At 33.5% G+C, this 23,760-nt stretch overlaps 1 protein-coding gene across 1 annotated transcript in view; it reads left to right on the forward strand.

Annotated features, from left to right (window-relative positions):
* Window positions 1-1,989: 1,989 nt before the first annotated feature.
* The window catches only part of ADGRL3 (adhesion G protein-coupled receptor L3), a 579,390-nt gene continuing 557,619 nt past the window's right edge, over window positions 1,990-23,760 (forward strand). The window contains exons 1-2 of the mRNA XM_052642093.1: window positions 1,990-2,044; window positions 21,813-22,016. Of these exons, the coding sequence (XP_052498053.1) occupies window positions 1,990-2,044; window positions 21,813-22,016 (259 nt within the window). The remainder of the gene's footprint in view (window positions 2,045-21,812; window positions 22,017-23,760) is intronic.

The raw sequence follows: 23,760 nt of genomic DNA on the forward strand, positions 1-23,760 counted from the left end.
TTAGAAAGAAAATTATTATATCTGTTGTTTCCAGATTTAGTTTAGTCCAAGCCTATCTGTACAATAGTGACTCAGTAAATATTTTTGCTTGAATTTGCAAATGTCTTGCTTCTTACACAACCACATTAAAAAGTAAAAGTAAGATCAAATTGAAAATTCATGAGATGTATAAGAATTGTTAATATATATAAGACTTTCATACTTATTGTTCTGAACAATACATATTTTAGGTATTGCATATACTATATGACAAATTTTAACATATTTAATGTTCATGTAACCATATGAATTAAGTAACATTGCTTCTCCATTAACAGACAGGAAATCAAGAAACTGAATGCTTAAAAGACTTACCCAATGTCTTAGTACTAGTAGAGTTGTGTGTATGTTAGTTGCTCAGTCGTGCCCAACTCTTTGAAACCCTATGGACTGTAGCCTGCCAGGCTCTGCTGTGCATGGAATTCTCCAAGCAAGAATACTGGAGTGGGTTGCCATTCCCTTGTCCAGGGGATCATCCCAACCCAAGGACTGAACCTGGGTCTCCTAAATTGCAGGCAGATTCTGTCTGAGCCACCAGGGAAGCCCACTAGTAGAGCTAATAATTCAAATTAGATGGTCTTGCTTCAGAACCCGTGCTCTTAATTACATACTGTGTAGGGCCAGAAATTCAGATAAATATGTGTAATTTTGCCTTATAATGAAAGGAAGCACTTCAGGAATATTTTCCAATGTGTTTTGATAGAATGAGGGTTATTACAATCCTCAGTAAGCTATCTCTATTTTGAATATTTCTTTCCAGAAAAAAATTTAGATTTATAGTCAAAATATGAAATATATTTCATACTATTTCATGATAGTGAAATATATACTATCAATAATTGTTTGAATAGAGGGAAAGAGAGAGGAAAGAAAAGAAAGAAAGAAAAGGAAAACCCAGTTAGTACTTGATTGATCAGTTTTAAAGATGCTCACTGTGAAAAACAACATCTTCAGAATTGAGGTCATGTACCTTCAGTACTTTTACTTTCTAAATATATATATGCGCAAACTTTAAAGAGAGGGCAGCTATATCAGTTTGATTCAGTAAAATAACTTTACAATGCTTAAAATTTATAGTGTCTTCTATATGTATTTAATACTTTTAAGCAAAATTACTCATTTTGAGTTGTAGGATCCTGGAAGATAGGTTGCATGTTTTATTCAATATTTTGCCCTATTTTCTTAGCACAGTACTTTGTAATTTAGAGGCTACTCAGTAAACTTCTGCTAAATGAATTGATTTTGATTGAGCATAATTAATTAACATAAATTATAATTTTCACAACTTTAATTACAAAATAATTAGAAAAATAATATAGTTAAAATTTAGAATAATTTCTGAATTATTCTCAGGGTCTGGAATGAAAGTAAGACTCATACATTTAACTTTTTTGTTTACACATATAGTAATCATAATGAATGATCTTTTATCTATTATTAGTAAAAATTATACTTGTGGATAATATTTACCCTGAGTAAACACCAAATGTTTAAATGTATTGATAAATTATGCAAATTAATTATTATACTAATGAGTATAGTTTATTTATATTAATTTGTTCAGTGAGAGTGAATTATTTGTGTCAGTTTGGGGGTTGGGAAATAAACACTGTGGTAATGCATAAGTTAATAATGTCTTTTAGGTTACTTACTTATTTTTATGTATGATGTGTGTATTCATTACAATGAGGAAGGGAGGAAGTGTACAGATGTTCTTGTCAGCAAGGAAACTTTCAAGGAAATGATAAAACCTATATTTGATAACTTTTTTTTCTCTTGTTTGCAGGATTCTGAATTGGGTATTGGTGTTTCTGTTTTGAAGAATATTTCTTTTTGAGCTGTTTTGTTTTTAATCATCCATCTTGGGATACAGAAAAAGAATCAGAGAGACACTTATTTTAAGTTTAGAATACTCACTCCTGAGGCACCCTCACTGCCGAGCTCACGACCATGTGGCCATCACAGCTACTAGTCTTCATGATGCTCTTAGCACCGATAATTCATGGTAAGACTTTTAATTATATTTTTCTGTGACACTTAATGTTGTCTCAATAATTTACATTAGATCCTTTATTTTAAATTTTTGTGCTATGATTTTGCAGTTTTTGCCTACCATGTAATAATAGCTGTAAGTAATGTACTTTAAGCTGTAATAAATAGAATGTTGTTTTATTTCTTAAAATACCATTTAAAATGTGTATTTAACCAAACAATTTTTTTACTTTCATGTTTTATTATTTTTATCACCCTTAAAGAGTATCATTTGAATTATTAACTATCTTTTCTTATGAACTTAATTGACCTATTTTGCTAAGTAAAATAGCTTTTAATATAGTAAATGCCCTTTTGAAAGAAATCAATCCAAAATTCTGCTTTCCTGAACCCAGTAATTATTTGCTTCTGAGTGTTTAGTACCCTGCTCAATCCTTAACACGCAAAATTAAATTGAAACCTCTCGTTAAGGCAGAATTGTGATATCCCTTTTAACGAGAAAAGAGACAAAAAGCATTATCAAAACAGTATCAACATAAGGAAAAATGTATTTTTCCTGAAACATGCTAATATACTCATAAAAGACTGTATACATTGTTCATTTAGACATCTTGGTACTTATAGGATGAGTATGATAGTTAAGAAATGCTCTATCTTCCTTTGTAAATTTTTATAAAACATCTAATTAGTCAATAAATAAGCAAAACAAATTCTGTACCACTTAGAATAATATTTATTTAATCCTTCTAAAAATTGCCAGATTGAAGTCTATACATATGTTACTTTTTCCCAATTTAAAGTTTTCTACTGATTATCATTGATTTTGCCCTTAAATGAAAATGGCATAATACAGTCACTGTCGCATATGTTAATGATAATTATAGCAAAGAAAAAAGGACACAGCTGTACTTGCCACTGCTTAGGAGGTCTCAGAGTATTATAGTTTAGCAGGTGCTGAAATGACTTTTTAGCCTCCTTGGCTCATTTTTGGTTTTTGATTGACTATAGAAATCTATTGTAGTTTTTCAGTGATGCAGTTCTTAATTTGACTCATTCATATGTTTTAACATGAATTGCATTCTACTGTCATTATAAAAACAGGATAAAAATCACTTGTCTTTTGACATTTTCCCTAAAATTTCCCTGCTTGCACAGCTTTATTTCTAACAAATTGCTATAAGAGAGTGCTTTTTTAAAAAATAAAAGTAAAATTATACCACCATCTCATTTTAAACAATGTAAAATTGTTAAATATTTCAAAATTTTCCCTTACTTCTTATACTGATGTGACACTTGCACAATCACATACTTGGGCATGTATGACACTCTGTGATATGGGACAGTATAGGAATTACGTTCCATTAAACAAATGCTTTTCTAATTGTCAGTGTACCTAAAGATGATTCTACTTAGCCTTTTGATTTTATGAAAATGTATCACTCGTAAGGTTATTTGAAGATTAAATAAATAGGATATGTAAAAAATCTAGCACATAGCATGACTGATATTAAGTGATTGAACATGTTAATTTCCTTCATCATGCTATCTACCCTTCCAGTATATGTTTGTTCCAGTAAATTGTAATGGCTAAGAATTAGCTTACCCTGAGAGCTTCTTCATTTGATACTGATATTCAAGAAAAAAAACTCTAAGTATGTATACAATTCATGTTTACAAAGTCAGTCTAAAATTGTACTATTAGAGCAAGGTAGGTTAAAAATAGCAGAAATACACATTGTAAGAAAAACTTTCTGTTCAGAGGTGTAGTTTCTGGTCTCCTAAACCTGACACCTACTTTGTATCTCATGGGTCCCAAAGATCACTGAGCCTTACACCATGATTCTTGAGTTGAGACCTGTATTGAACAAGCATGCAGAAACACACATATAATCTCTTCAAGTAACTAATAACTATTTAAAAACTAATAAAGTAGAGAAAATATTGACCCTGGTATATAAAAATATATAAAATATTTTGACTAAAAAACTAAAATAATGTTTTCATTTTCTGTGAACTTCTTTATATCATCCTATGCATATCAGGCTAAACAATATAGAAACTTTCCACTTATAAACTTTATTCTTATTACCTTGTGTAAGTATTTTAAAATTTTTCACCAGAGAAAATGCAAGTCAGTTTTGGTTGCCTCCTATGGAAGGCTTTCTCCATTGCCTTGTGGTGCCACTTCAGACCTGTAAATGAAGGGCTCCATGTAAGCAGATTTTTTGAGTTCAGCTTGCTCATAAACAGAAAGTGTGTGTGCCTTTGATCAATGCAGAAATATAATAGTATTAGACATTTTTGGAGTCCCCACCAGTCTTGGCTTGAAGGAATACCATATAGCTTGAAACCTGAGAGGACTGAAATAAAATAGATGTCTTAATAATAGAGGTTCTTTATATCCAAAACATCCCTGGATAGCATGTCCTTGCCTACTAGCTATATTTCTTCTCCTGATCAGAGAGAATTAACTTTTCTGGATATAACCCAAATTTCTGGCTTTTTCTCCAGAGCAAATAATAATAATGACTACTTCCCTGGTGGCTCAGACAATAAAGAATCTGCCTGCAATGCAGGAGACCTGGGTTTGAGACCTAGATCGAGGAGATCACCTGGAGAAGGGAATGTCTACCCACTCCAGTATTCTTGCCTGAAGAATTCCAAAAACAGTGGAGCCTGGCATGTTACAGTCCTTAGGGTCACAAAGAGTTGGATATGACGGAGTGACAAGGACATAGTGATTCAATATCCATAAACTTTAAATGTGTTGGTACAGTTAATTATCACAGCATTCTCATGGGTTTAATATTATTTATTATTATCATCATTACCATTAATTTTTTATAGTGAAAGTATTGGGGTACCAAGTGACCAAACAACTTGAGTAAAGTTGCACATGAGACCCCGAGAGGTCTTAAAATGAAGGATTTATCTTCTTGAGCTCTGATTTTAACTGCCAGTAAATAACAGTTCCTGTTAAAGCCATTCTTCCCTGTAGAAAATCCCACATCAGCTCTCCTGGTTCTTGTGAACAGATGAGGTAAAAGGTAGATTCTGCCTCTTCCATGTTCTGGGCATAGACTGACTGGGCTTTGAAGTCTTAACAGATCTGAGATAAAATTTCAGCTCTACTGCCTACAAGTTCTGTAACAGTTACTTGGTAAATTAGTTAACAAATAACATTTATCATAGACTTTGAGTCAGATGACTGTGCTAGCTACTAAAGCTATGATAATGAACAAGGGATTCTTAATTCTTCCCTCAAGTTTACAGTAAGTTAGAAATTTGTAAGCCTGCTTTTTATCTGTAAGAACAAACACTTACTCCATGTAGGATAATTTTAAGAAATGAATGATATACACATAGTTCCTAACATAGTGCTTGGCACTCAGTTAATCTTATTTCTGTTTTATTTTCCTACCCCTAATTACTTTGAAATAGAGCTAAACCTCTCAGCATTAGATAAGGAAGATATACAATTATCCTTATTCTTATCCTGAGAATTGAAGTCTTTTGCTACTAAAAGCTCAACATTTTGATGTTGCCAGAACATTTTAATACTAGTATCTAAACAAAATTATTGTCAAACTGATTATATATATGAGACATATATAAAGACAGTGTATAATTGTCAGTATATTATATTATAGTATATAATTCTCAGTGGTAGTAGTATGTAATTGTCAGTGATGCATTTTTTGCATGATTTCTGCATGGGTAAAATTATAAGCTAAGCTAAATAATTAATTCTGAATAATATTTACATTAGTTGAGTAATCTCCCACATCATCCTAGAGAGTCTGGCCAGTATTTTTTATAGGAAAATAAAGTTAATTAGTATATCCACATTTTGTGTATATTTATATTTATATATATATATACAAATTTAAACTTAAGAAATGTCCCTGGTTCTGTGTTTATCTGTCCATATTTTATGTCTCTGTGTACCTCTGTATTTCTATTTTTCTGTTTTCCATGACTGTGTCTCCTTCCTGTATAACCATAAAATCCTTATCTATAATGCAATGAGACCTGGCAGAAGTTAAGAGAAGTACTGAAAGCAGATGGCCAGTTCTTTGGTGTTAACTAATGTAGTGTTGCATGAAGATAAAAGACTTTTTTGTTCTAATGATGTGGTTGGGAGCAAGGGAAAAGAGAGGGATCAGAGAACAAAAATCCAGTGATAACATGAGCACCTGGGAGTCATCCTGACTGGCGGTAAAACAATATCATGGTTCGGTATAGGACCCACACTAGGAGATCTGTCCTAGGGAGGGACGTCACCCAAGCCATAATGGGTTGGGAGTTGAGAAGGTGATTGTGATGCTCAAATATTTTAACTGCATCTTATGTTAATTAAACTATACTTAGCAAGTGTATCACAATGATAGAGATAGAAAACAGGGTCATTGTAGCTTATTGTGTGTAAAAGGAAACAGTATTTTTAGTGATATCTTTGCAGAAAAAAGTAGAATTTAAAAAATTCTTTCACGAGCCACCATATATGTACTTTTTTCCCCAAGTCTATTTTGTGTTGGTAAAGTTGCATCTGTATTTATATATTAATGAACTTTAAAGCTAACAAATTAATTATTATAAACAGTTCTTAGCAAGGACAAAACAATGATCAAACACATATATCTTGTACTATTATGTTTTTATGTAATTTGTTTTATTATTAATCTATTTTTAGTTATAGTAACATTTACTGTCAATAATTTAAAATAATAATTCAACAATATGTGAAGCTTGAGAAAGTACCAAATTATATTTTACCGCAGAAAATATTAGCATATAATTTTTTTATGAAGTCATGTTTTATTAATGGTGAAAAAGGTAGGTTGACTTCTAAGCTCTGCTTTGCTATTTTTTTTCTTTTCTAGAAATTAATCATCCTTTAAATGTTTACAATGCTTGCCAGCCTAGATAATTTGTAATACTTGTAGTAATATCACTATCTGTATGGTCAAATATGTTATACTGAGAAATCTTTGTCATCATCATGATACATGAGATTATTGAGAACACATCCAATAGCATCTGTTAATACATTAGCCACTTGGTACTTAAATTCAAATCAATATTAATACATATTGCAGAAGTTAACTATGCAGTCTCTAATACAACAGTATGTACTACCAATATGTACACCTGACAGCTTTCCTTTATAAGAATGTGTTTAGGATTCTTCCCTATGCACTCAGTATGCAGTTTGGCAATTGGAAAATAATTTTATTTTGCCTTTGCATCTGCAAAATATGTTATGTGTGAATTTTATTGTAGTGACACTCCTCTACAAGTAACAAATGCGCACTTTGAGAGCAAAGTAGCATTTTCTATCTTCAGATTTTATGTACTGTGACTGTTTTGAGGGTGTAGAATCATGTATTATTTTTCGTGCTTCTTGGCTTTGGGGTAGACTGATTATACTAGGATGGTCGTTGTGTACTTGATGTTGAATAAATTTCAAGTAGTTTGATATGTAATATATAAGTATCTAATTATCTGTCTCCCTCTTCTTTGCATTGCTATTTTCATTCTCAATGTAAGAATAGTGCTCTTACATTTATAATTTCATGTAAATAGCCATAGGACTTTTTTCATACAAATATTTCCTGCATGCAGATTGGAAAATAATTGCTTAATGACCAATCAAAAAATTGAAATGCAATAGGAAAGATCTCATCATGAAAATAAGATGCTATATATCAATGTTATATTATGATCTGTTTTGACAGTTTAGAATAAGGCCCTGTTGAAAACTAGGGTTAAGTCATTCTCTAATTTATTTCAGATTTTTAATTGATGAATTAAAAATAAACTTTTTATTTTAATAATTACATTTTTATTTTATTTGAATCTATGTTTCTTTACCATTATAGCAGAACTCATTTCTTTAAATATAAAAACTTGTCTTTGTATCAGAAAAACTGTGTATGAATGATTTGACCAAAGGAGTTAGGTTAGCTAAGGATTTGCAAGAGAAATATGCTGGTTGTATTTCCAAAAGTAATGGATATACACCTTCAAACAAAACTAGGCTCTCACAGTGACACTTGATAAACTTTCTGTGTTTATTTGATCTATACAAACTGTAGTTTGTGGTGATATGAATGTCATGAAGTCAAGGTTATAGCTTGATAAAGTATAAGAACATAGTCTCATATATTTCTTTGTCATTACCAGTGTCACCTATTTTATTGTCTAAGTAATCTTCCTCAAACAAATTTAAATCAGAAGGCAAAAATTCAATAGTCCCATGACCTGGTGGTACAATTAATACTAATGGTTAGATATTTTTTACAGTCATGCAAATGCATATTTTTTAAAAGTGGAATAACTTTAGAAATAAAAGTTGTATCTTTAATACTGATTTCACCTTAAAATGACATTTCTAGCCCTTCACTAAAGTTTAAAAAATTATGATAGCATGTTATATGGAGGAATTATTGTTTATCTAAACATATATTATTGGCTTAGCATTGAAGGTCATTGATACATTACAGTTACAAATCGCAGTATAAGGGACCATGGTTATATATAAAATTTGACTGTATCTTTGTACCCATGGAAGAAAATCTCTTGATAATAAGGAAAGTAAAAGAATGACTCATTTTTGATTAATTCACAACTATCTAAAATAAATGGTCATAAAAGATCAAAACAGCCTTGCTTATTATCACCACCATTTGTTTAAAATAATTACACAAGTTTTGGCTACTATAATAATCAATAAATGTAAATAAGAATAAATATTCAAATATTAAGATTTAATTGTTATTTGTAGGTAGATTATGATGCATTCAGAAAATCAATAATATAATAACTTTCTCAGAATCAATGAAAGCACTAAGTTCAAGTTTATGATTCATACATGCATATATGATTACATCACAGTGGAAATGAAATGCCTGAATTACTTAGGAAATATAGGAGGAACTACATTAAACCTAGGAGAAGAAAACTGTGAAACTTACTGTGAATTGTAAAATAAAACACCCAATATACCATGTTCCTGAATAAAAAAAGACTAGGAACAGCAAAATTGTAAGTTATTTCCCAGTTAATTTTTATGTATGTTCACACAACTGCTTTCAGAGTACTGATGTGAGCTTTTCCATGTAGAAATTTAATAAAATTATTCTAAAATATGTATTGATACATATAGAATATTAAGCAAAAGTTTACAAAAGTGAAAAGAGTAATAGGTAGATATAATTTAACATAAATATTGTAAAAGAACAGTAATTAAGATATAGTATCAAAATTAGGATAATCAATTGTGAAAATGAGATTCCTGAAAAATCACTGCATTCTATATTTGTATTATAATTTTCAAGGAATGACTCCTCAGAAAATCAAATATCTAAGACAAAAAAGAGTCAAATAAGGATCAAATCAACTGTGTGTGTATGTGTTTCCAATTGTATATTATGGAACTTCTAGAGAAAGACTTCCTTGAGTTGCCTACTTTAATTTCCATTCTTAATGTATTAGATAGCGTAAACTTTGGCTGTGGTCACGGTAGAATTCAAAATGAATAATAGCTTCTAGAGAATATATTCTTGTTCACCAAATGTTTCAAGAAAGGTAAATGTTTCTGGTTGGGCAGTATATGTGTGTGTGTGTGTGTGTGTATGGGTGTGGGTGTGGGTGTGGGTATGGGTGTGTTTGTGTGTGCGTGTACATGTCTCTGTGTTTGAAGGACAGAGGGGATGCCATTCTCTTGTTCTCACAGTTATTTATAAACTCAGTCTATTAATGGCAGAAGAGTTCCAATATCTTTCTGAGACTCATTGTCATTCCTCTCCACAGAAGGAAGAAGAGTATTGGGAGGATTCCAGTGGGAGGTTCTTATATGCATATGCTTGGAAATAGAGCACATTACTTTTGTTTCCACTTCCATTAATTAAAACTGTGCCTCATAGCCATACCAATAAATAAGTCTGAAAATTGTAGTCCTCTTGTGATGAAGGAAGAAGAAAATATTTATAAAATATATTGTAATTTTTTAAAAAACTAGATTTGATGCATCAATATCTTTTTTAATGTATAAATGGGTACTTAAAATATCTTTCTTGAGATATATTTCACATACCACAAAATTTAGTTCAGTTGATTTTAGTGTTTGCATAGTTGTGCACCTTTTAGAATGGAATTAGTCCTCCAAAAAGAAATCCTATATCCATTAATAATCACATCCATCTTCCCCTTGGGAAGACCCCATCCCTGACCATCAGTAATCAATGTCTCTATGCATTTCCCTATTGTAGACATTGCAACTTGCTTCTTTCATTTAGCATAATATTTTAAAAATATATGTATACCATGGCATGTATCAGCAGTTCTTATTTTATTTCCAGGTAGCCTGTTGTATAAATATACCACATTATATTTATCAGAGGATGGAAATTTATATTATTCCCCACTTTTTGGCTATTCTGTATAATGTGGTTATGAAAATTCATGCATAAATTTTTGTGTGGACGTTTTCACTTTTCTTGGGTATAAACCTAGGAGTGGACTTGCAGAGTCACATGATTACTATATGTAACATTTTGAAAAAGTGCTAAACTGCTTTCCAAAGTGGTTGCACAGTTATACGTTGCAATCATTCTTGCATTCTCAACTATATTTGTTACTGTCTTTTTTGTTTTAATCAATCTGGTCAAAATGAAGTAGTATCATGTGGTACTTTTTTTTTTTTTTTTTTTTGCTACTCAGTAGTTTCTTTTTGGTGATCTATTTTTAATATAGTAGTTTGTACATGTCAATTCTAAACTCCCAGTCTTGACTTATATTTCTCTATGGCATAATCTTGAGCCCATTTTTGTATACTTGGTTATTTGCATATTTTACTTGAAGAAATATTATTTAATCATTTCTTTTTATTTTTCATTTCTAAGTATTCTTTATATAAATATTTTTTTGTAAAAAGATCACAGGGTACCATTGTTACAGTACACTTGGATTTAAGAAATCTTTAGGTTGCATTTTCTAAGACTTTTTTTGCTTGGATTTGCCCACTTACATCTCAGCTATTTTAAATTCACTTTGAAATCGTATATCATTTGTCTAGCCCCATTCCACCTTCTTTTTTACTTATGAATTTGTGTCCTAAAAATAGTTCATTAACTTTTTTTTTTTAATGATTGCAAAAACTTCTAATTGACAATGATTGTAAATTTATTCTGATATGTGAATTGTATAGTGGTGAATGATACACAGAATAGTTAGGTAATTCACTGGATTCTTCTAGTCAGTTTCCAATTACTCCTCCTTAAGAAAATGCTAAGGAACATTAAGCTTTAATTGTGATGACCAGAAGCGTTTCTATTTTTGTGCAAGTCTGAATTCTTCTACCAGATTCAGAAAGTCCTCTTTTTTACATTTTTTGTATCTTTGCTCAAATTATAAACAGTGCATCTTTTATTTCCATAGACTTATATTCTCTGGTATGGTCTACAAACAACTCAATGCCTCTTTAAATCTCAAGAAAGTTATGCGATTTGTTGTGTCTGTCAAATCTACATGTTACTTAGTATCCTTTGGACTCACTCATATCATATCTTTAAACAAACAGAAAAAGACAAGAAATGGAAAAGGACTTGAAGTATTATTTGGAAAGAATCCTAGTCAACTTGCACTATTTCAGCCCATTGGACTTTTCTGAAATATTACTATTTTGGGAGAAAAGATTAGGACATATAGATAATGATTTATAAATGTTACTACTGAGCAGCTGTTACATTTTTAAGACACCCTGAATAATGGAAGATGTCCTATTTAGAAAGTAATGCTTACATGAAGCCCAGAAACTGAAGTTTATAGTATTATTCAATTTAAACTGCTTTGAAATTCTAATTTGCATGGTTCTATTGAATGAAGTGAAAAGATTTCAGGCCTTAGAATCTAATTCCAATTCTGTTACTGCTAAGAAACATGACCTTAACCAATTTGAATCACAGTTTCCTTGTTTTTTATAAGGGTAATTAGGCCTACTTTGTTGTAGTATGAGGATTAAGTAAAATAATGTATAGAAAGGCCTTAGCACCAAGCTTCACACATTTAATCTTGGGAAAATGTGGTCATTAAAACATACCTTCAGGAATTAGACCTAAAAACCAAATGACCTGGATAGTTAGCAAATTTTAAAATACTACAGTCTTGGGTCACTTACTTTCCATAGTGTTTTTCAAAGACTGCATTGTATATTCTTAACCCCCAAATGTGACAGTTTCTCTAATTATGAGTCTACACATTTGTACACACATTCCATCATTATATTCAGGACTCACCCATTGGACTGTAACTAAGTCTTTAATGAGTTACTAATGAACATCTTAAGCTTAGATAAGCAAGAAAAGAAAAAAAGTTTGAGCATTTTGAAAAACTATTCATAGTTAAGGCTGTTGCTTTTAATTAGGCTATAAGCCCAGTGAAATTTCCTGTCTTTACTCATCTTCCCAGGTTTGAAGAAATTGAATAATAAGTGACAGATGTACCCTCCCTTTGATATTATTAATGTAATGTGAAGTAAAAAGGGATAAATACATTGAGCTAAAATAGAGAAATCATTGTTTGATTAAACACAAAGATAATATACAAATTCAAAATAGTATTTTTCAATGATTTTTTTTTTTCTTAGACTCTGATGACTTTAAAACCAGTTAATTTTGTTGTTGAATTAGAAAATAACAGATGTCATGAGGAAAAAAGATCCAGGCATGATTATACCTTGTAGATTAAAAAAAAAAAAATCCTCTATATGGATGAAAGAACAAACAGCTTTTACATATTACTGCTTCTCTCCAAGCTGTTAGAGATACTGTTAAAGTAGTGATCACAGACACTACCTGAATTAGATCAGGACTATTATTTTCTGTAGCTCTTGTTATAAGTCAACAATGATGGTGACTGTTTAGCAATGATCCATTTTAAAAATTCCTTTTGATAGTGAAGTTAGTGAAACCATTCAGACCTTAAGGGCACATGATTAAATAATGAAGAGAGATAATACATAAAATTCAAAGCAACAGGCTGGCATGATGCTCACTCCAGGGAGCACTCATATTTGCTTAAAAGAAACCCTTTTATATTAGTCACAGTGGCTCAGGACAGTGGGAAGAGCTGAGATAGCCCAGATGTTTTATGGGTTACACACTGTTGTTAGAGGCAGGCTTGACATCGTGCCTCCACACACAAATTAAAAATCAGCATGTCAATTTTTAAAAGTAAGTGCCCAATAATAATCACACTCCCTCTATATATATCATAATATAAAAACATAGTCAGTTGTTTTGACCTGTGAGCCTGTTACCATGTCTGCTTTCTTGTGAACCAGCATGTAGGCATTCATTTTGTATATGTACTGAGGGATGGGGTTGATTGGTAAAAGTTCCTTATTATTTGAAAAATAATACCAAAAACATTTTCATTCTTCTCAACTACCTTCAAAAATGCCAGTTATGATTAGCTTAGGATGGGGAGAAAGCACTCACTAACAAGACAGATCTCTGTCAAAATATGTATAATTTTTGCTGGTTTTTTTGCCCTACCTGTCAAGTACAGGTGTCAATGAGATTAATGTAAAGTGCCTCATTACTATAGTTATAAAGATTTTCAAAGAAATTATTAAGAACATTCTGAAGGCACATTTTCTATACCATTAACATGTTAGCATTCTTTAAGAGGAGAGTAGACGGAGGGAAATCAAAGGAATATATGTATTCTCCAGAGAACAAATTCCAGATTTATACTTTTGTTATCAATGAATTGAAATCTGTTTGTATTATGTTTACAAAGAGACAGTTATGACATTTTATTTAATTTAAATAAAAATAATGTGCTTTCAAGAGCTGATTCTTTTTACAACTGTGTATCAGTACCAGAATTTTATTCTCTGCTTATTCATTTTAACCAATATTTGAGATATTTCTATTGCAGTATTTCAGTGCAAGCAACCATTACAGTAAGCCACAATTTTTCTTTTATTTTCAGAACATAGAAGATATCATGGTTGAAAGACAATTAAAAATAATCTTTTAATGTTGTTTCTATTGTTTTTTTAACACTGGGAACTTAATTTCCCTTTAGCTTTATTCATAACAGGTGTTTGCTTTTTCCACTAGTCTCAGGATGTCTTATGTTGCTTTCAGAACTTGAACTTTCAGTCTTTTGATGAAAGTTTAAAACATTTGAATGTGTTTTATTTTCCTGTAACAAGCTCTGTTTTAGAAAAGAGCAAGAAACTCAGTTTGAAAGGAAAATTGCATATACACATAGAGCATATGAACACTACATAAGACAAGCGTTAGAAGAATCTGTTGAGTTAAATAATATATGCATATACTCTAAAAGTTGCTTTATCGTATACAGGTAGAAAAGTCATCACTTCTGAGCCATTTCTTCTAAGACCCAGAATTAAATCAGAATTTTCTCTGTATTGGAACTCTCATGATGTAGTTTCTACCTGGTAGTTTCTACCTTAATCAGGTAGAAGTGGAACATTTATGACAATTGTTAGAGATTACTTCATTGTTGTTAAATTGCTAAGTCATATCCGACTCTTTGCCACCCTGTGGACAGCAGCACCACAGGCTTTCCTGTCCTTTACCATCTCCTAGAGTTTGCTCAGATTCATGTCCCTTCAGACAGTGAAGATATCTAACCATTTCATCTCCTGCAGCCCTCTTCTCCTCTTGCCTTCAATCTTTCCCAACATCAGGGTCTCCAGTGAGTCAGTTCTTCATATCAGGTGGCCAAAGTATCTGAGCTTCAGCTACAACATCAGTCCTTCCAATGAATACTCAGGGTTGATTTCCTTTAGGATTGACTGGTTTGATTTCTTTACAGTCCAAGGTACTCTCAAGAGTCAAGGGACTCTCTGGCACCACAATTTGCAATCATCAATTCTTTAGTGCTCAGCCTTTCTTATGGTCTGAGTCTTATATCCATACATGACTACTGGAAAGATCATAGGTTTAACTGTATGGACCTTTGTCAGCAAGGTGATGTCTTTACTTTTCAGGTTTGTTATAGCTTTCTTTTTCCAATGAGTCAACTCTTCGCATGAGGTGGCCAAAGTACTGAACTGAACTGACTGATAGCTTTCCTTCCAGGGATCAGGTGTCTTTTAATTTCATGGCTGCACTCACCATCCACAATCATTTTGGAGTGCAAGGAAATAAAATCTGTTACAGCTTCCACTTATTCCCCATCCATTTGTCACGAAGTGATGGAACTAGATGCTGTGATCTTAGTTTTTTGAATGTTGAGTTTTAAGGCAGCTTTTTCACTCTCCTCTTTCCCCCTCATCATTAGGCTCTTTAGTTCTCTTCACTCTCTGCCATTAGACTGGTATCATCTGCATATTGGAGTTTGTGGCTGTTTCTCCTGGCAGTCTTGATTATAGCTTTTGATTCATTCAGCCTGGCATTTTACATGATGTACCCTAAATATAAGTTAAATGAACAGGGTGACACTACAACCTTTTCTTATTCCTTTCCCAATTTTGAATGAGTCTGTTATTCCATTAAGGTTCCAACTTTTGCTTCTTGACCTGCATACAGATTTCTCAGGTGACAAGTAAGGTGAGCAGGCAGGTAAGGCCTCATATTCTTATCGTTTTAAGAATTTTCCAGTTTGTTGTGATCCACACAGTCAGTGGCTTTAGCATAGTCAATGAAGCTGAAGTAGATGTTTTTCTGGAATTTGCTTGCTTTGTCTATTGCCCAACAAATGTTGGCAATTTGATCTCCGGTTCCTCTGCCTTTTCTAAATCCAGTTCGTACATCTGGAAGTTCTCAGTTCACATAGTGCTGAAGCCTAGCTTGAAGGATTTTGAGAATAACCTTACTAGCATACGAAATGAGTGCAATTGTACCCAGCCTATAAAGTAATTTTGCAGCTGTCATACTTACTTTAGGGAGAAATCAGGAAAGAAGTAATTTATTAATATAGCCAAGATGAAGGCGATGGCAGAAAGGTAGAGTCTTTCAGGTATGCATAAAGAAGCACAAAAAATGGGAAATGACTTAAAAAAAAAGAAATAATAGCAATCATATCTCTCCCTCTCCTCCTTTTTTCCTTCCTGCTTCCTCCCTCCTCTTCTACACTGTCTCTATGGATAGATAGATAGATATACATATGGCACTAAATTGGATTAGATATTTTGTATCACTCAGTCATTTTTTGTTAAGAAGAATTTCAATATAATTTGTAGCATTTATGTAGCATGTTGCCATTGCTGCTGCTGCTGCTGCTGCTGCTGCTGCTAAGTCACTTCAGTCGTGTCTGACTCTGTGCGACCCCATAGACGGCAGCCCATGAGGCTCCCTGGTCCCTGGGATTCTCCAGGCAAGAACACTGGAGTGGGTTAGTTGAACACTTTTTCACACAATAGCTCAGTGACTACTCATAGCAACTCTTTGAATCATACATAGTAGTATCATTAATTCTAAGAGGCACAAATAAACTTGGAACTGTCAATCTAATGATTCAGTGACATTTCAATAGGTATTAGACAAGCAACTCAAATCAAAATCCCTTAACCAGCTCTTAGAGGCTTCTTCCAAAGCATTTTAATAACCTATTGAGAATCACCTTATTTTGTAGACCTGTGATTTTAATTAGAAATAAACCAATCAGAGCAGCATATGTTACTAGAAGAATGAACTAGAAATAAAAGAGGAAAAGGAAAGAAGTAAAGTTTGTAAAGTTTGATTTAAGGAAAGCAGTATTGTATTTGCTTAAATCTTGGAAATTAAAAGACAAATATTTGAAGACAGGTGTCTTCTAGAAGTAGATTAATGTGTTTTGCACATAGCCTATTTGCATTGAATTTAGACAGTGGGTGGAGAATGCCATAGTATAGATATCACATGTTTCTCAACATGAAGAAGGATTTGCTTCTTCATATGTAATTGGGTGGGTGGCTCAAGAACAGAGTGAATTTGTAGTCACAGTCTCCTCATATGAAACTTAGTGATTTTTAGCAGGGATAATCTTAGAGTTATTATCTATTGTATGAGTTGAATGGTTCTTCCCAGACTTGAGATTGCATATTTTTAATAGAAAGCCAGACATATAACTGCAATATTTATCTTGAAGACTTAGTTTTATAATAGCTTCAGGAAGAAAAATTAGATTTATATTTATAACTCAAATATTTCCCCAGAATTTATATAATACCTTAAGGATAAAATATATACTATTTTTTAAAACAAAAGTTAAGATTTTAGCTCTGTCCTAAGAATATTAGAGATACCAAGGGAACATTTCATGCAAAGATGGGCTCTATAAAGGACAGAAATGGTAGGGACCTAACAGAAGCAGAAGATATTAAGAAGAGGTGGCGAGAATACACAGAAGAACTGTACAAAAAACATCTTCACAAGCCAGATAATCACGATGGTGTGATCACTCACCTGGAGCCAGACATCCTGAAAGTCAGGTGGGCCTTAGGAAGCATTACTACAAACAAAGCTAGTGGAGGTGATGGAATTCCAGTTGAGCTATTCCAAATCCTAAAAGATGATGCTATATAAGTGCTGCACTCAATATGCCAGCAAATTTGAAAAACTCAGAAGTGGCCACAGGACTGGAAAAGTCAGTTTCCATTCCAATCCCAAAGAAAGGCAATGCCAAAGAATGCTCCCACTACCGCACAATTGCACTCATCTCACACACTAGTAAAGTAATGCTCAAAATTCTCCAAGCCAAGCCTCAGCAATACATGTACCATGAACTTCCAGATGTTCAAGCCGGTTTTAGAAAAGTCAGAAGAGCCAGAGGTCAAATTGCCAACATCCACTGGATCATGGAAAAAGCAAGAGAGTTCCAGAAAAACATCTATTTCTGCTTTATTGACTATGCCAAATATTTGACTGTGTGGATCACAATAAACTGTGGAAAATTCTGAAAGAGATGGGAATACCAGACCACCTAACCTGCCTCTTGAGAAATCTGTATGCAGCTCAGGAAGCAACAATTAGAACTGGACATGGAACAACAGACTGATTCCAAATAGGAAAAGAAGTACATCAAGGCTGCGACTGTCCCCCTGCTTATTTAACTTATATGCAGAGTACATCATGAGAAATGCTGGGCTGGGAGAAACACAAGCTGGAATCAAGATTGCCTGGAGAAATATCAATAACCTCAGCTATGCCGATGACACCACGCTAATGGCAGAAAGTGAAGAGGAACTAAAGAGCCTCTTGATGAAAGTGAAAGAGGAGAGTGAAAAAGTTGGCTTAAAGCTCAACATTCAGAAAACTAAGATCATGACATCTGGTCCCATCACTTCATGGCAAATAGATGTTGAAACAGTGGAAACAGTGTCAGACTTTATTTTGGGGGGCTCCAAAATCATTGCAGATGTTGACTGCAGCCATGAAATTAAAATACTCTTACTCCTTGAAAGGAAAGTTATAACCAGCATAGACAGAATATTAAAAAGCAGAGGCATTACTTTGTCAACAAAGCTCCATCTACTCAAAGCTATGGTTTTTCCAGTAATCATGTTTCAGTGTGAATGTTGGACTCCAAAGAAAGCTGAGAGCTGATGAATTGATGCTTTTGAGCTGTGGTGTTGGAGAAGACTCTTGAGAGTCCCTTGGACACCAAGAAGATCCAACCAGTCCATCCTAAAGGAGATCAGTCCTGGGTGTTCATTGGAAGGAGTGATGTTAAAGGTGAAACTCCAATACTTTGGCCACCTGATGTGAGTAGCTGCCTCATTTGAAAAGACCCTGATGTCTGGAAATATTGAGGTCAGGAGAAGTGGACGACAGAGGATGAGATGGTTGGATGGCATCACCGACTCAATAGTCATGGGTTTGGGTGGACTCCAGGAGTTGGTGATGGACAGGGAGGCCTGGTGTGCTGCGGTTCATGGGGTCACAAAGAGTCTGACACGACTGAGCTGAACTGAACAGACTTCGTCCATGTGGGCCACGTTACAGCCCCTCCACTTTTGCTGCCAGTGGTGACTCAGATTCCTTTGTTGAGATGGTCAATTTAAAGATTAGTTTGATCTATTCAGCCATAAGATACTCTGGCTTCATGGAACACCTTGCAATTCATAGTATTTTTGTGCTTCTCCATCTTACCACATGAAATAATTTTATTATCTGATCCTAACCCATTCTTTATAGGTCCCCAGACCTTGCTTTCTAGTAGTTTTAGCAGTCTTATTTCTTGTTCAAGCTGAGATTCTTTCATTTAATGCAGACACTCATGCTTTTCAACTGATAGTGATTCCATTCCACATGCATTTTCAATCAGTTAGTTTTCTGCCTACTCTAGCAATTTACCTTTCCTGAAATAATTGATCTCTAGTTCCATTCTTATGTCTTTTTCCCTTTCCTACCCTAGTCCTTTTTTCCCTAGAAGCTCTATTCAGTATTCTAACCAAGTGGCTGGTTGTTCCCAAACTAGACTCCTTACCCTGGTTTACAATGCCAATAATCTGGCTGTTGCTCACCTCTCTGATCTCAGTCCAGAACATTCTTCTCCCAGTGTACTGTACAAGTTTCATTGGTCATTGTGATAATTCTTGATCAGCCCAAGGCGGTTCCAGATTGAGGCCTTTGGAGTGCTCTTTACTCCTGATTTTTTATGACTAGCAACTTCTAATTTTGCTTCCATATGTAAATCTGTAAAAATCTAAACATAGTAGAATTTATGATTCTATTTAAACTTTCTGTGGATTACTCATATCTATATGATATTAAAATTATTAATATATTTGCATGTTTTCTGTCTCCCACACAAAAAATGGGTTATTCATTAAAGTAGGTATATGATCTCTCTTTTTCACTAAAATCTCCAGCACCTAGAAAAGGACTTGACATATAATTGAAACTCAAAACATATTTGTTGAATGAACGAACAAGTAAACGCATGTTCCATCGTTCCAGATCTTCTTGTTAATTTGGCAAAATCTCTTAACTTTATTATAACTGAAGCTTGAAGGATACATAATAGCTTCATAATCTTTTCCTAATTTCCTTCCATAGACCATAGATATTTTAGAGAAAATATACTTGTACATGTTTATGTGGCCTGACCTGGTGGCTCAGCAGTAAAGAATTTGCCTCCAGGGCAAGAGACATGGGTTTAACCCCTGGGTCAGAAAGATCCCCTGGAGAAGGAAATGGCAACCCACTCTAGTGTTCTTGCCTGGGAAACCCCATGGACAGAGGAGCCTGGTGGGTTACAGTCCATAGGATCACAAAGAATCAGACATGATTGAGCAATTGAGCAAGCACATATTCATGTAAAAATAATTTAAGAAATAGTCACATTGTCAACCTGGGTACAAGGAGAATGATATTTTGGAAGTTGAAAGATTGGAAAAGATGTCACTGGAAGTGATTTTTTAGTATTTTAATTTTTGTCACAGCTGTATTTGGCCTTAAAACTTGTTACTTCTTTTGATACCTTTTCATTCACACAAACTGTCAAAATAGCATTCAGATTACCTTTTGGCTAGATATTTTAGTGTACATACATTATAATGAGTTTAAATAAAAATTTGTTTTAGGGTGGTGCCTTAAAGATATATTTTAAACTTTGTCATTGTGGATGGATTGTTTGACAAATTTCTTAATATCATTTTTGCTTTTTATAAGAGCTATATCATTTGTCATGAGTTGGAGGAGAATGTGTTTGTCACTCTTAATTTTCAAATACTTTAGACACCAAGAGATTGTAGCACTACTGTATAAGCTTCTAGTATTAGAAAGATGATTATAAAATTCTCTTTATCAGATTTCTTAGTTTCTCTCCTGACTGTTGAATATAGCATCATTATCATGTTTTTAATATGCATGTTATAATATGTTAAAATAGTTCTGTAATACAAAATTGTTTTCCCTGTAAAGTCTTTTTCTTTCTCTTAGCAGGAACATTATCATTATCACTCCTATTTATTACACTAGTTGCAATTAGTATAGAAAAGTATATCTGTACCAATTCACACACACAAAAAAAGAACTCCTGTACTTAAACTGTTGTTTTTCATAGCATAAAATGTATGACTGTTCTGTGAATATTAAAAAATAGTCATGTGTGTAATTTTATTTTTTCATTATTGTCTTGGTCTTCCATATTTAACCATTTATGTAATATGTACCATTTGTGAGTAAAATCACTGTGTATATATATATGGCAAAAAATGTATGTATATATTTTTCATCCTAATGTCTATCACAAACCTTAATACAGCATCTTTCCAAAAATGTCAAATAACCTGAAACATAAAAATAAATATAAAACAATCCATGTAACAATTCAACAAACAAAATTAATAAAAATACTTTCTGAAAGTTTCTTCACCCATTATTATATCAAGCTTTTTGTGTGTAAATATATAATTCAATAACCAATATTTTCATTGACACAGACATGAGTGCCCATAAATTAGAACAGAAGGCAGTGAATCTATAACAAATATAATCTATATTTTTTTCAGGCAGCTTTTTCTGCTTTTGATAATTTTCGTTTATTTTCTAATCGTTTTTAGGAGTTAGGATGAGGTTTTTGGCCTACTTAAGATGGTGATTAACTAGGACAGAGTTGCACAGTCCATATCACACTAGCAACCAGGAGATGTGAGCTCCTTAGCTCCAAGGTTGCCTGTGGGGCCTGGGGTGGTGGAGTCCACGGCCTAGGGCCCGCAGCAGAGAGCAGCCTTGGGAATAGCCCCAGCAGGGCTCCTCTGAGGCCGGCCTGAGCTAAGCGGAGTCTGATGGTGCGCCCTGCGGTCCCCGCAGGTGGCAAGCACAGTGAGCGACATCCAGCCCTTGCTTCTCCACTGCGACATGCTGAGCGCGGCCCAGGAGGCGCTCTACCTCCCAGACATCTCCTTCAGCAGCCAGCTGCGGAGCGCGCCACTGCTCATCGCGGACCAGGGCCCCGTGGAGCTACCAGAGGAGTTCGTGGTCCAGGTGCCCATGGAGCTCAGATCTCAGCCCAAGGTGCGGCCAGCGGTGGGGAGAGAGGGCTGGGGGTGGCTGGGTAGGGGCCCCTGGGAAGCTCGTTCCCAGGCAGTGCCCCAAACGTGTCTTCTCTTAAATCTCTGCATTCACTCATTGTGGCCGATGTTTGCACCAAGTGAGATACCGACATGTTGTTGAACAATGCATGCTTGTTCTACTTTAGTACCTCATCGCTATTTGAAAATGTTTGACTTTAAATTTCCGATTCGGTTTGAAATATTTTCACTGGAAGTTTAAAATTACTCTTAGTGACCATGTCAATGGTTGTAAATTTGAATGGTTGTAAAAGACGCATTTTAACATTTCCGATCATCTGTTTGAAAAAATATTCCCATCAATGGAAACTGGAAAGATTTTTGAGGAGATTATGGTGAAAACATCTTGGTTAGGAATTGTATGTAGTCATTTAAAGAATCCATCCTGATAGGAAAGTGATGGTTGAAGAAGCAACCAAATTTTTTAATGGAAATGTTGGAAAGTGCTTTATTTTTATTATTGTCTCTTCAGTTAGCAAGTACAGTGTGAGACACCCAGCCTTTGAAGTTCCAACGAGGAAAATTATATAATATTTTTAGAAAATCCAGTTTTATTCTTTTCCTCAGTACTATATATATATATATTTTATCTTTACATAATATTTAGGCAATAGAGTTTTTTTTTCTTTTCACTCATCAAACTTTATGAAGACACTCTTATCTCTCTAATTTCCCTCAGGGAACATAATGTGTATAATGAATATAAAATAATATATACAAATATTATATAGTAGTTATGTACATATAATACACTATTTATATTAATACTTTATTTATAATTTTCTATGTGTCTGCAACATGAAAAAGGTTGAGAAACATTTGGCAGGTGGAACCATGAGTATCAAGCTTTATCCTAAAATACACTCACATCTCCTACACCATGATTTAATAATACAGGAAATACTGTCTAAGGAACCTGAAATGCCACTATATTAACTGAGCTTATCTTCTGAGCACCATTACAGAACTCTCTGGTAAAATACATTGGAATACTGTATTTTAGTTCAGGGACTAAAGGTTATTCATCACCTCTTTATCAATTTGAGATTTAAGAGACCTGTGATATTTAAACCTAATTCTTCAATTACTTCAGGCGCATAGAGTAAGTGTGTGGTGATGCTGGCACTCACAGTGGCTCTTTCCACTCAATCACATATTTTAATCAGTGGCCTAGAGTCTTTCAATTCAGATTAGCACTACTTCCCTGATAGTGATGATTGGGGGTCAGTGGTGGGAACTTTGTGCATATATTTCTACAGAAGCACATAGAATTGACTCCAGTGTTTTTGGAAAAATCAGGGAAAAGGTATAATAAATATTCTTTAAGAATTCATTTTTTTTTCTTTCCTGTTTTGTATTATCATTTTAAATCTGAAATTCTCTAAATTGGGTACAGTTATTTTTTCACAAAATGTGCTTTAGCAATCAGAAAGTTTTCATCATGACATTGGCTTTTGATTTATATTATGAAACAGTAACACTAATGTTTTTTTTTTTATTTGCTCAAATACATATGTGTTCATCACAATTTCTAGTGCTAGTAAAGAAGAAATCTAGAAATGAATTTTACTTTTTGAGATGTTATAAATGTTTAAATCAGCAACTGTAACATAAACACAGAAACACACACCAACACCTGCTGGCAATTCAAAATAGCAGTCAATTAGCATAAGTTTTTTCCTATAGTA

This window comes from Budorcas taxicolor, chromosome 6 (genome assembly GCF_023091745.1).
Source record: "Budorcas taxicolor isolate Tak-1 chromosome 6, Takin1.1, whole genome shotgun sequence".
Classification (NCBI taxonomy): Eukaryota; Metazoa; Chordata; class Mammalia; order Artiodactyla; family Bovidae; genus Budorcas; species Budorcas taxicolor.